We start from the raw sequence: 14,048 nt of genomic DNA, 5'->3' as shown, positions 1-14,048 counted from the left end.
TCAAGCCTCTGTATGATCTGATTGGTTCCCTTCAAGCCTCTCTATGATCTGATTGGTTCCCTTCAAGCCTCTCTATGATCTGATTGGTTCCCTTCAAGCCTCTCTATGATCTGACAGAGCCTCTTGTGTCTAATAGGAGAGTATTCGGGAATATTTCCAAACCACTTTGAAAGCTGCCCAGTTGGACTTTCTGTCTCGTCAGTAGTTTAACTTTCTAATTATGGACCAACTTTGGGACCAAGAGAAGCTTTGATGACGACGTTTAGTAGTTGACGACAAAAGCTGTCAGAACTTGAAGCGATTGCGTACACATTTTTTTTTTCGCGTGATGGTTATTTGCGTCTAGCAAACTCTGAAAACCCCGTGTCGAGTCGATCGTTGACAAAAAATGACATTGAATGCATAATTGCTGTCAAAACTTGCCTTGGGTCTTTTTTTTTTTTTAGTGGTTCTGAAATAGGTCTTGCTTGGGCGGAGCTACGGTAAGCTTCCCAAACAGCACCCTATTCTGGTCAGAAGTAGTGCACTATGTAGGGGGAGTCGGGTACCATTGAGGACACAGGCACTGCGTTGTGCTGCAAGTGTGTCTTTGCAAATTGTCAGGTTGTGGGTGTTCTGAAGCTGGAGTTAGAAACTACTCCTTCCTTTTTTTTAGGTTCAATAATTATGCATCCAATTATCCTGTCATATGTATATATGCGCATATTTCTTCCTCAACTCGCTGGGCTAATCGTTGAATTGATCTGAGGGAGAGAAATATGTTACATTTGGGTACTGTGCCTCTCTGCCTGGCTTGGCAGGGTTTTTTATCTATCCCTCCCTCCTTCTTTCCTCTCTCGCTCTCTCGCTCTCTCGCTCTCTCTCGCTCTCTCTCGCTCTCGCTCTCTCGCTCTCTCTCGCTCTCTCTCTCTCGCTCTCTCTCGCTCTCTCGCTCTCTCTCGCTCTCTCGCTCTCTCGCTCTCTCGCTCTCTCGCTCGCTCTCTCTCGCTCTCTCTCGCTCTCTCGCTCTCTCTCTCTCTCTCTCTCTCGCTCTCTCTCGCTCTCTCGCTCTCGCTCTCTCTCGCTCTCTCTCGCTCTCTCGCTCTCTCTCGCTCTCTCGCTCGCTCTCTCTCGCTCTCTCTCGCTCTCTCGCTCTCTCGCTCGCTCTCTCGCTCGCTCTCTCTCGCTCTCTCTGTCTCGCTCGCTCTTTCTGTCTGTCTCTCTCTCTCGCTCTTTAGTTTGTGAGAGGTAGTTTGTTTCCAAATGGAAAGTTGTGAAATGTTAATCCTAGCAAGTCATTAGCGTTGTGCATTGACAGGTTGACATGTTTTATGCTCTGCCTGGTGGATGTTATGGTAATTATAGGACTGATGTATTGATTGAGGCTTCTGGTTTCTCCTGCGTAGCTCAGCTCCTCCTGCTGTAGCACGAGGTGACCATAGTAACCATAGTAACCTTGTTTCCCCTTGTCAATATGTTCATGCACAGATGGAAGTTGTTGATTGGTTCTTTTTTAAATATATTTTTTTATAGTGTCCGTGGTCGTTTAAAAAAAACACACTCCTCCGTCTGGAATGGTTGTTAATGAGTCGATGGTCTTGGGTAGGATATATCCTCTTGGGTGTGTATATATATATATATATATATATATATAGGGTATATGGATATCCTCTTGGTGTGTATATATATATATATAGGGTATATGGATATCCTCTTGGGTATATATCTATATATATATATATAGGGTATATGGATATCCTCTTGGGTATATATCTATATATATATATATATATATATATAGGGTATATGGATATCCTCTTGGTGTGTATATATATATATATATATGGTATATGGATATCCTCTTGGGTATATATCTATATATATATATATATAGGGTATATGGATATCCTCTTGGTGTGTATATATATATAGGGTATATGGATATCCTCGTCTCTACATGTGTGGGTCTGTCTGTCTCATTCCAGACTCCACTCAAAATGAGATGAAGTGCAACTGAAGACCCAGGGGTTAAATCAAACAGTATATATATACCCAAGAGGATATCCATATACCCTATATATATATTTATACAGTGCAACTGAAGACCCAGGGGTTAAATCAAACAGGATTTAAAACAGCGGAACAGAGTTTTATTTATTTATTTTGTATACCAGTTTGCGTCTGTTCTTTCTGTACGAGAACCCATTTCCCTTGCCTCAATTAGTGGATTGTATTTTGAGTAAAAGCCAAGAGGATGAACATTGGGAACAATAGGATTAGTTTTTAGACTGCCTGATTTTTCTATATAGCACACCAGAGGCTCGGTCTCTGTAGCACACCTAGCATAGTCTAAACCCTGAGCACAGTCCTGACAATTGGCGTTAAGGAGTTTTGAATTCCGTCTGTGTTCTCTTTCCCCACGAGGAGAATATGACTCTAGCGTTTACACTCTGCAGGGCCCAGTGAGAAATCAGGGTTTAACCTAGCGGAGAATGTCCTCTGTGCTCACAGCAGCCAGGTAATAGAGCTCCACATTTACATGCCTTATTCATCCTACAAAACAGGGTTCAAGATTAATGCTCTGGAGCCCTGGTGGATGTGTTTCTAGTTTTTACTTTTACTCTTTAACAGCTTTTTGTCTGCTACTTTTAAAAAAACTTGTAAACAACTTGGTCCTCCTAATTACAGGTATTCCCCAGGGCTCAGTTGTTGCCCCCTCCGGTTCTCTCTCTGGTGTTACCCAGGGCTCGGTTGTTGGCCCTCTTCTGTTCTCTCTCTGGTGTTCCCCAGGGCTCGGTTCTAGGCCCTCCTGTTCTCTCTGCTGGTGTTCTTCAGGGCTCGGTTCTAGGCTCGGTTCTAGGAGTGATATCGTATTAACACAGCACCGTGCTGCTGAGTGACATCGTATTAATTAACTCAGCACCGTGCTGTTAATGATCTGAGTGACATCATATTAATTAACTCAGCACCGTGCTGTTAATGATCAACATAATAATTAACTCAGCACCGTGCTGTTAATGATCAACATAATAATTAACTCAGCACCGTGCTGTTAATGATCATCATATTAATTAACTCAGCACCGTGCTGTTAATGATCTGAGGAGTGACATCATATTAATTAACTCAGCACCGTGCTGTTAATGATCAACATAATAATTAACTCAGCAACTGTTAATGATCAGCACCGTGCTGTTAATGATCATCATATTAATTAACTCAGCACCGTGCTGTTAATGATCTGAGGAGTGACATCATATTAATTAACTCAGCACCGTGCTGTTAATGATCAATATATTAATTAACTCTGCAAACATGTTGTCTATTTAACTGTTGTTCTCACCTTGATTTGATTGCTCTGAAAACTGAAATGAAACTTTTGACTTGATTGATTTATCTTGACCCTAGATATTTATTTTGTATTTAGTTTTTTTCTTCTTCAGCGCGTATGTAATAGTTTCATATCCTGATATTTGTTTATTTTTCTGCCCCCTCCCCCCCCCGCCCCCCACCTCTAGCATTTACAGGTTAAAAACATGAAGGATGATATGGTAAGACCTATTTCTCTCTTTCAGAATTCAGTCTCCTGTTTGCCTCCCCCTCTTCCCCCTCTCTCTCTGTCACCTTGTCTGTTCTATCAAACATAACCCTCCTTCTGTTTGCCTCCCCCTCTTCCCCCTCTCTCTCTGTCACCTCGTCTGTTCTATCAAACATAACCCTCCTTCTGTTTACCTCCCCCTCTTCCCCCCTCTCTCTCTGTCACCTTGTCTGTTCTATCAAACATAACCCTCCTTCTGTTTACCTCTCCCTCTTCCCTCCTCTCTCTCTGTCACCTTGTCTGTTCTATCAAACATAACCCTCCTTCTGTTTGCCTCCCCCTCTTCCCTCCTCTCTCTCTGTCACCTCGTCTGTTCTATCAAACATAACCCTCCTTCTGTTTGCCTCCCCCTCTTCCCTCCTCTCTCTCTGTCACCTCGTCTGTTCTATCAAACATAACCCTCCTTCTGTTTGCCTCCCCCTCTTCCCTCCTCTCTCTCTGTCACCTCGTCTGTTCTATCAAACATAACCCTCCTTCTGTTTGCCTCCCCCTCTTCCCTCCTCTCTCTCTGTCACCTTGTCTGTTCTATCAAACATAACCCTCCTTCTGTTTGCCTCCCCCTCTTCCCTCCTCTCTCTCTGTCACCTTGTCTGTTCTATCAAACATAACCCTCCTTCTGTTTGCCTCCCCCTCTTCCCTCCTCTCTCTCTGTCACCTTGTCTGTTCTATCAAACATAACCCTCCTTCTGTTTGCCTCCCCTCTTCCCTCCTCCTCTCTGTCACCTTGTCTGTTCTCAAACATAACCCTGTTTACACCTCTTGTCACCTGTCTGTTCTATCAAACATAACCCTCCTTCTGTTTACCTCCTCCTCTCTCTCTGTCACCTTGTCTGTTCTATCAAACATAACCCTCCTTCTGTTTACCTCCCCCTCTTCCCTCCTCTCTCTCTGTCACCTTGTCTGTTCTATCAAACATAACCCTCCTTCTGTTTGCCTCCATAACCCCCGTTCTTTTCCTTCTCTTTCTTTACTAATGGCATGTTTGTTCAGTTTCCAGACGACAGTAGTGATGCTCCCATTACCAGACTAACATCGGAGGCTCACAAACCCACATTTCTCTCTCTGTTAACAAATGTGGTGTGTTTCTACAGTATGTCTCCGGTAACGAGCAGTATGCTTCCTGACTCTCTGCAGTGCATTCTTCCCCCGCCTGCCTGCTTCGAGCCGCGTCTCTCCCTCCCGCCCGCGTCTCTCCCTCCCGCCCGCGTCTCTCCCTCCCGCCCGCGTCTCTCCCTCCCGCCCGCGTCTCTCCCTCCCGCCCGCGTCTCTCCCTCCCGCCCGCGTCTCTCCCTCCCGCCCGCGTCTCTCCCTCCCGCCCGCGTCTCTCCCTCCCGCCCGCGTCTCTCCCTCCCGCCCGCGTCTCTCCCTCCCGCCCGCGTCTCTCTCTCTCCCGCCCGCGTCTCTCTCTCTCTCTCTCTCTCCCGCCCGCGTCTCTCCTCCCCGCCCGCGTCTCTCCTCCCGCCTGCGTCTCTCCCTCTCCCGCCCGCGTCTCTCTCTCCCGCCCGCGTCTCTCCCTCCCCGCCCGCGTCTCTCCTCCCCCCTCTCCCTCCCGCCCGTCTCTCTCCTCCCGCCCGCGTCTCTCCTCTCCCGCCCGCGTCTCTCTCTCCCCGCCCGCGTCTCCCCCCCGCCCGCGTCTCTCCTCTCTCCCCCCCCGCCCGCGTCTCTCCTCCCCCGCCCGCGTCCCTCCCTCCCGCCCGCGTCTCTCTCTCCTCCCCTCCCGCCCGCGTCTCTCTCTCCCCGCCCGCGTCTCTCTCCCGCCCGCGTCTCCTCTCGCCCCCGCGTCTCTCCTCCCCCGCCCGCGTCTCTCTCCCCCCCGCCGCCCGCGTCTCTCTCCCCCCCCGCCCGCGTCTCTCCCTCCGCCCGCGTCTCTCTCCCCCGCCCCGCGTCTCTCTCCCCCTCCTCCCTCCTGCCCGCGTCTCTCCCCCCGCCCGCCTCCCGCCCGCGTCTCTCTCCCCCCCCCGCGTCTCTCTCTCCCCCGCCCGCGTCTCCCTCTCTCTCCCCCCCGCCCGCGTCTCTCTCTCCCCCCCCGCGTCTCTCTCTCCCCCCCCGCCCGCGTCTCTCTCCCGCCCCGCGTCTCTCTCTCCCCCCCGCGTCTCTCTCCCCCCCCGCCCGCCTCTCCCCCGCGTCTCTCTCCTGCCCGCGTCTCTCTCCCCCGCGTCTCCCGCTCTCTCTCCCGCCCGCGTCTCTCTCCCCCCCCGCGTCTCTCTCCCCCCCGCCCGCGTCTCTCTCCCCCCGCCCGCGTCTCTCTCCTCTCCCCCCCCCGCCCGCGTCTCTCTCCCCCGCCCGCGTCTCTCTCCCCCGCCCGCGTCTCTCTCCCCCCCGCCCCGCGTCTCTCTCCCCCCCGCCCGCGTCTCTCTCCCCCCGCCCGCGTCTCTCTCCCCCCCCCCGCGTCTCTCTCCCCCCCCGCCCGCGTCTCTCTCCCCCCCCGCGTCTCTCTCTCCCCGCCCCCCCCATCGTCTCTCTCTCCCGCCTGCTATGTCATTTCCATTGACCAGCGTCTAACAGAGTGCATGTGGTGTCGGTCAGGGAAATGCAGATCAGTTTGAGTGTGAAGCCTGACAGTGGAGTGGACCCTTCCCCCCCCTGTCCTGTTCTGCTGGAGGTGAAGCATGACATAAAATTAGGTAGTCGCGGTGGTTTATGAGTTCAAATGGCACCCTATTCCCTATGTAGTGCCCTACTTTTGACCCTAGGCTCATAGTAAGGCTCTGGTCCAAAAGTCGCGCACTACAGTATTCAGGTAATAGGGTGCCGTTTGGGAAGCAACCCGAGGAAAGCTAAATGATTGTACATGAACAGCTGTTCTTGACAGCGAAGACATTTTAAAACGATGAAGATGTCAACTCCCCGTGTAGCCTAATACAATTTGTTGAGGACAGATCCAACAATTTGTCTGAATGTTCTGCTTCTATAGCCCGGCTCTCTGTCAGACCCTGTCGCCTGTTAGGTCTGTACTGTTCCACGTACCTGCTATTTAAGAACAGGAAGGGAGGGGGACCGTAGTAGATACATGTGTTGTTGATCCTTGTACCCAACAACGTCTTTCTGTACAACACAGTGCAGCAGGAGACGCTGAGCCAGCCAGTCCGATCCAATCCCCTGACGCTGAGCCAGTCCGATCCAATCCCCTGACGCTGAGCCAGTCCGATCCAATCCCCTGACGCTGAGCCAGTCCGATCCAATCCCCTGACGCTGAGCCAGCCCGATCCAATCCCCTGACGCTGAGCCAGTCCGATCCAATCCCCTGACGCTGAGCCAGCCCGATCCAATCCCCTGACGCTGAGCCAGTCCGATCCAATCCCCTGACGCTGAGCCAGCCCGATCCAATCGTCTGACGCTGAGCCAGCCAGATTCAATCCTCTGACGCTGAGCCAGCCAGATCCAATCGTCTGACGCTGAGCCAGCCAGATTCAATCCCTGACGCTGAGCCAGCCAGATTCAATCGTCTGACGCTGAGCCAGCCCGATCCAATCCTGACGCTGAGCCAGCCCGATTCAATCCCTGACGCTGAGCCAGCCAGATCCAATCCCTGACGCTGAGCCAGCCCGATTCCAATCCCCTGACGCTGAGCCAGCCAGTCCGATCCAATCCGCTGACGCTGAGCCAGCCCGATCAATCCCTGACGCTGAGCCAGCCAGTCCGATCCAATCCCCTGACGCTGAGCCAGCCAGTCCGATCCAATCCCCTGACGCTGAGCCAGCCAGTCCGATCCAATCGTCTGACGCTGAGCCAGCCAGTCCGATCCAATCGCCTGACGTTGAGCCAGCCAGTCCAATCGTCTGACGCTGAGCCAGCCAGTCCGATCCAATCGCCTGACGTTGAGCCAGCCAGACCGATCGTCTGACGCTGAGCCAGTCCGATCCAATCGTCTGACGTTGAGCCAGCCAGTCCAATCGTCTGACGCTGAGCCAGCCAGTCCGATCCAATCGTCTGACGCTGAGCCAGCCAGCCCGATCCAACGTCTGACGCTGAGCCAGCCAGTCCGATCCAATCGTCTGACGCTGAGCCAGCCAGTCCGATCCAATCGTCTGACGCTGAGCCAGCCAGTCCATGACGCTGAGCCAGCCAGTCGATCTGACGCTGACGCTGAGCCAGCCAGTCCGATCCACCGTCTGACGCTGAGCCAGCCAGCCCGATCCAATCGTCGCTGAGCCAGCCAGCCCGATCCAATCGTCTGACGCTGAGCCAGCCAGCCCGATCCAATCGTCTGACGCTGAGCCAGCCAGCCAGCCCGATCCAATCGTCTGACGCTGAGCCAGCCAGCCAGCCCGATCCAATCGTCTGACGCTGAGCCAGCCAGCCAGCCCGATCCAATCGTCTGACGCTGAGCCAGCCAGCCCGATCCAATCGTCTGACGCTGAGCCAGCCAGCCCGATCCAATCGTCTGACGCTGAGCCAGCCAGCCCCCGATCCAATCGACGCTGAGCCAGCCAGCCAGCCCGATCCAATCGTCTGACGCTGAGCCAGCCAGCCAGCGATCCAATCGTCTGACGCTGAGCCAGCCAGCCAGCCCGATCAATCGTCTGACGCTGAGCCAGCCAGCCAGCCCGATCCACTCGTCTGACGCTGAGCCAGCCAGCCAGCCCGATCCAATCGTCTGACGCTGAGCCAGCCAGCCAGCCCGATCCAATCGTCTGACGCTGAGCCAGCCAGCCAGCCCGATCCAATCGTCTGACGCTGAGCCAGCCAGCCAGCCCGATCCAATCGTCTGACGCTGAGCCAGCCAGCCAGCCCGATCCAATCGTCTGACGCTGAGCCAGCCAGCCAGCCCGATCCAATCGTCTGACGCTGAGCCAGCCAGCCAGCCCGATCCAATCGTCTGACGCTGAGCCAGCCAGCCAGCCCGATCAATCGTCTGACGCTGAGCCAGCCAGCCAGCCCGATCCAATCGTCTGACGCTGAGCCAGCCAGCCCGATCCAATCGTCTGACGCTGAGCCAGCCAGCCAGCCCGATCCAATCGTCTGACGCTGAGCCAGCCAGCCAGCCCGATCCAATCGTCTGACGCTGAGCCAGCCAGCCAGCCCGATCCAATCGTCTGACGCTGAGCCAGCCAGCCAGCCCGATCCAATCGTCTGACGCTGAGCCAGCCAGCCAGCCCGATCCAATCGTCTGACGCTGAGCCAGCCAGCCAGCCCGATCCAATCGTTTGACGCTGAGCCAGCCAGCCAGCCCGATCCATCGCCTGACGCTGAGCCAGCCAGCCAGCCCGATCCAATCGTCTGACGCTGAGCCAGCCAGCCAGCCCGATCAACCGTCTGACGCTGAGCCAGCCAGCCAGCCCGATCCAATCGTCTGACGCTGAGCCAGCCAGCCAGCCCGATCCACAAACTGACGCTGAGCCAGCCAGCCAGCCCGATCTGTTCGTCTGACGCTGAGCCAGCCAGCCAGCTCCAATCCACCTGTCTGACGCTGAGCCAGCCAGCCAGCCCGATCCAGGCCTATCTGACGCTGAGCCAGCCAGCCAGCCCGATCCAATCGTCTGACGCTGAGCCAGCCAGCCAGCCCGATCAGATCGTCTGACGCTGAGCCAGCCAGCCAGCCCGATGCTTGATCCAATCGCCTGACGCTGAGCCAGCCAGCCAGCCCGCCCGAGAACGAGATCCACGCTGAGCCAGCCAGCCAGCCCGCCCAATCAAACACGTCTGACGCTGAGCCAGCCAGCCAGCCAGCCCGATCCATGGAGGCCTGACGCTGAGCCAGCCAGCCCGATCCAATCGTCAGACGCTGAGCCAGCCAGCCCGATCCAATCGACGCTGAGCCAGCCAGCCCGATCCAATCGTTACGCTGAGCCAGCCAGCCCGATCCAATTGGGTCACTGACGCTTTTTAGCCAGCCCGATCCAACTAAGTGTTGACGCTGAGCCAGCCAGCCAGCCAGCCCGATCCAATCGTCTGACGCTGAGCCAGCCAGCCAGCCAGCCCGATCCAATGTAGTATGACGCTGAGCCAGCCAGCCAGCCAGCCCGATCCAATCGTCTGACGCTGAGCCAGCCAGCCAGCCAGCCCGATCACAAGTCGTCTGACGCTAGCGTGTATTATGCCAGCCAGCCAGCCCGATCACAATGTCTGACGCTGAGCCAGCCAGCCAGCCAGCCCGATCACTAATGTTACGCTGAGCCAGCCAGCCAGCCAGCCCGATCCATACAGTCCACTGGCTACGACTCCATCATCGCCGTCTTGAAATGCTACTGGAATTACATCCTCCCCCTCAATTTAGTTATATCCGTGTAATTTTCTCTAATCTTCGCTATCCTTTTCCCTCTTTTATCCCTTCTTGTGAATCGATTGGCTTGACGACGATCTGTGTCTGCTTGTGCCGAGGGGAGTGGAAACAGAATGGTCTAATCAGAGGCAGTGATCACGGCTCTGTTTCCTGCAGAGCGAACAACGCTGCTAAAACCCACTCAGCTCAAACACTAGCGCTTGACTCCAAACAAATCACAACCACACACTGACGATAAACAGGAGGATAAACAGAAAGAAAACACTGTTAATAATGGAGGCCTATTATACAGCCAATAGAGATGCTTGACTCCAAACAAACACGCACTGAGTGTATATGAACAGAAAGAGAACAGAGACTGTTCATAATGGAGGCCTATTATACAGCCAATAGAGATGCTTGACTCCAAACAAACACACACTGAGTACATGAACAGAAAGAGAACAGAGACTGTTCATAATGGAGGCCTATTATACAGCCAATAGAGATGCTTGACTCCAAACAAACACACACTGAGTACATGAACAGAAAGAGAACAGAGACGGTTAATAATGGAGGCCTATTGTACAGCCAATAGAGATGCTTGACTCCAAACAAACACGCACTGAGTATATGAACAGAAAGAGAACAGAGACTGTTAATAATGGAGGCCTATTGTACAGCCAATAGAGATGCTTGACTCCAAACAAACACACACTGAGTATATGAACAGAAAGAGAACAGAGACTGTTCATAATGGAGGCCTATTGTACAGCCAATAGAGATGCTTGACTCCAAACAAACACACACTGAGTACATGAACAGAAAGAGAACAGAGACTGTTCATAATGGAGGCCTATTGTGTATTATGGGGTACAGCCAATAGAGATGCTTGACTCACAAACAAACACACACTGAGTATATGAACAGAAAGAGAACAGAGACTGTTAATAATGGAGGCCTATTGTTTACAGCCAATTAGAGATGCTGACGATGTTATAGAGCGAAGGGGAAAAACACACTGTAAAGGGTTTCAATCCATCCAGTCTTACTCACAGTGTTATAGTGAGTTATCATATTGTCAGGGTACTTATTGGGTCACTAAGTTTTTAATAGTCTATTATTATGGGGTCACTAAGTGTTATAGTGTATTATGGGGTCACTAAGTGTTATAATGTATTATGGGGTCACTAAGTGTTATAGTGTATTATGGGGTCACTAAGTGTTATAGTGTATTATGGGGTCACTAAGTGTTATAGTGTATTATGGGGTCACTAAGTGTTATAGTGTATTATGGGGTCACTAAGTGTTATAGTGTATTATGGGGTCACTAAGTGTTATAGTGTATTATGGGGTCACTAAGTGTTATAGTGTATTATGGGGTCACTAAGTGTTATAGTGTATTATTATGGGGTCACTAAGTGTTATAGTGTATTATGGGGTCACTAAGTGTTATAGTGTATTATGGGGTCACTAAGTGTTATAGTGTATTATGGGGTCACTAAGTGTTATAGTGTATTATGGGGTCACTAAGTGTTATAGTGTATTATGGGGTCACTAAGTGTTATAGTGTATTATGGGGTCACTAAGTGTTATAGTGTAGTATTATGGGTCACTAAGTGTTATAGTGTATTATTATGGGTCACTAAGTGTTATGGTTTGTTCTTATGGGGTCACTAAGTGTTATAGTGTATTATTATGGGTCACTAAGTGTTATAGTGTATTATGGGGTCACTAAGTGTTATAGTTTATTATTATGTGGTCACTAAGTGTTATAGTGTATTATGGGGTCACTAAGTGTTATAGTGTATTATGGGGTCACTAAGTGTTATAGTGTATTATGGGGTCACTAAGTGTTATAGTGTATTATGGGGTCACTAAGTGTTATAGTGTATTATAGGGTCACTAAGTGTTATAGTGTATTATGGGGTCACTAAGTGTTATAGTGTATTATGGGTCACTAGTGTTATAGTGTATTATGGGGGGTCACTAAGTGTTATAGTGTATTATGGGGTCACTAAGTGTTATAGTGTATTATGGGTCACTAAGTGTTATAGTGTATTATGGGGTCACTAAGTGTTACAGTGTATTATGGGGTCACTAAGTGTTACAGTGTATTATGGGGTCACTAAGTGTTATAGTGTATTATGGGGTCACTAAGTGTTATAGTGTATTATGGTTATAGGGGGTCACTAAGTGTTATAGTGTATTATGGGGTCACTAAGTGTTATAGTGTATTATGGGGTCACTAAGTGTTATAGTGTATTATGGGGTCACTAAGTGTTATAGTGTATTATTATGCGGTCACTAAGTGTTAGTGTATTATGGGGTCACTAAGTGTTATAGTGTATTATGGGTCACTAAGTGTTATGGTGCAGTATTATAGGGTCACTAAGTGTTATAGTGTAGTATTATGGGGTCACTAAGTGTTATAGTGTATTATGGGGTCACTAAGTGTTATAGTGTATTATGGGGTCACAAAGTGTTATAGTGTAGTATTATGGGGTCACTAAGTGTTATAGTGTATTATGTGGTCACTAAGTGTTATAGTGTATTATGGGGTCACTAAGTGTTATAGTGTATTATGGGGTCACTAAGTGTTATAGTGTAGTATTATGGGGTCACTAAGTGTTATAGTGTAGTATTATGGGGTCACTAAGTGTTATAGTGTAGTATTATGGGGTCACTAAGTGTTATAGTGTATTATGGGGTCACTAAGTGTTATAGTGTATTATTATGGGGTCACTAAGTGTTATAGTGTATTATGGGGTCACTAAGTGTTATAGTGTATTATAGGGTCACTAAGTGTTATGGTGCAGTATTATAGGGTCACTAAGTGTTATAGTGTAGTATTATGGGGTCACTAAGTGTTATAGTGTATTATGGGGTCACTAAGTGTTATAGTGTATTATGTGGTCACTAAGTGTTATAGTGTATTATGGGGTCACTAAGTGTATGGTGTATTATGGGGTCACTAATTGTTATAGTGTATTATGGGGTCACTAAGTGTTATAGTGTATTATTATGGGGTCACTAAGTGTTATAGTGTATTATGGAGTCACTAAGTGTTATAGTGTATTATGGGGTCACTAAGTGTTATAGTGTATTTATGGGGTCACTAAGTGTTATAGTGTATTATTATGGGTCACTAAGTGTTATAGTGTATTATTATGGGGTCACTAAGTGTTATAGTGTATTATTATGGGGTCACTTAGTGTTATAGTGTATTATGGGGTCACTAAGTGTTATAGTGTATTATGGGGTCACTAAGTGTTATAGTGTATTATGGGGTCACTAAGTGTTATAGTGTATTATGGGGTCACTAAGTGTTATAGTGTATTATGGGGTCACTAAGTGTTATAGTGTATTATGTGGTCACTAAGTATTATAGTGTATGTGGGTCACAAAGTGTTATAGTGTATTATGGGTCACTAAGTTTTTAATAGTGTATTATTATGGGGTCACTAAGTGTTATAGTGTATTATTATAGGGTCACTAAGTGTTATAGTGTATTATGGGGTCACTAAGTGTTATAGTGTATTATGGGGTCACTAAGTGTTATAGTGTATTATGGGGTCACTAAGTGTTATAGTGTATTATGGGGTCACTAAGTGTTATAGTGTATTATTATGGGGTCACTAAGTGTTATAGTGTATTATGGGGTCACTAAGTGTTATAGTGTATTATTATGGGGTCACTAAGTGTTATAGTGTATTATGGGGTCACTAAGTGTTATAGTGTATTATTATGGGTCACTAAGTGTTATAGTGTATTATGGGGTCACTAAGTGTTATAGTGTATTATTATGGGGTCACTAAGTGTTATAGTGTATTATGGGGTCACTAAGTGTTATAGTGTATTATGGGGTCACTAAGTGTTATAGTGTATTATTATGGGGTCACTAAGTGTTATAGTGTATTATGTGGTCACTAAGTATTATAGTGTATGTGGGTCACAAAGTGTTATAGTGTATTATGGGTCACTAAGTGTTATAGTATTATGGGGTCACTAAATGTTATGGGGTCACTAAGTGTTATAGTGTATTATTATGGGTCACTAAGTATTATAGTGTATTATGGGGTCACTAAGTGTTATAGTGTATTATGGGGCCACTATGTGTTATAGTGTATTATTATGGGTCACTAAGTGTTATAGTGTATTATGGGGTCACTAAGTGTTATAGTGTATTATGGGGCCACTAAGTATTATAGTGTATTATGGGTCACTAAGTGTTATAGTGTATTATGGGGTCACTAAGTGTTATAGTGTA

The 14,048-nt window shown here is 49.1% G+C and overlaps 1 protein-coding gene across 1 annotated transcript in view; it reads left to right on the top strand.

Moving 5' to 3' along the window:
• The first annotated feature begins 3,502 nt into the window (after positions 1–3,502).
• The window catches only part of diaph3 (diaphanous-related formin 3), a 20,297-nt gene continuing 9,751 nt past the window's right edge, over positions 3,503–14,048 (top strand). Inside the window, exon 1 of the mRNA XM_052507790.1 lies at positions 3,503–3,529. Within this exon, the coding sequence (XP_052363750.1) occupies positions 3,515–3,529 (15 nt within the window). The 5' untranslated portion in view covers positions 3,503–3,514. The remainder of the gene's footprint in view (positions 3,530–14,048) is intronic.

Source organism: Oncorhynchus keta, unplaced genomic scaffold (assembly GCF_023373465.1).
Source record: "Oncorhynchus keta strain PuntledgeMale-10-30-2019 unplaced genomic scaffold, Oket_V2 Un_contig_3152_pilon_pilon, whole genome shotgun sequence".
NCBI lineage: Eukaryota > Metazoa > Chordata > Actinopteri > Salmoniformes > Salmonidae > Oncorhynchus > Oncorhynchus keta.
The sequence above is the reverse complement of the archived record's forward strand: the minus strand, read 5'-3'. Positions and strand labels throughout refer to the sequence as shown.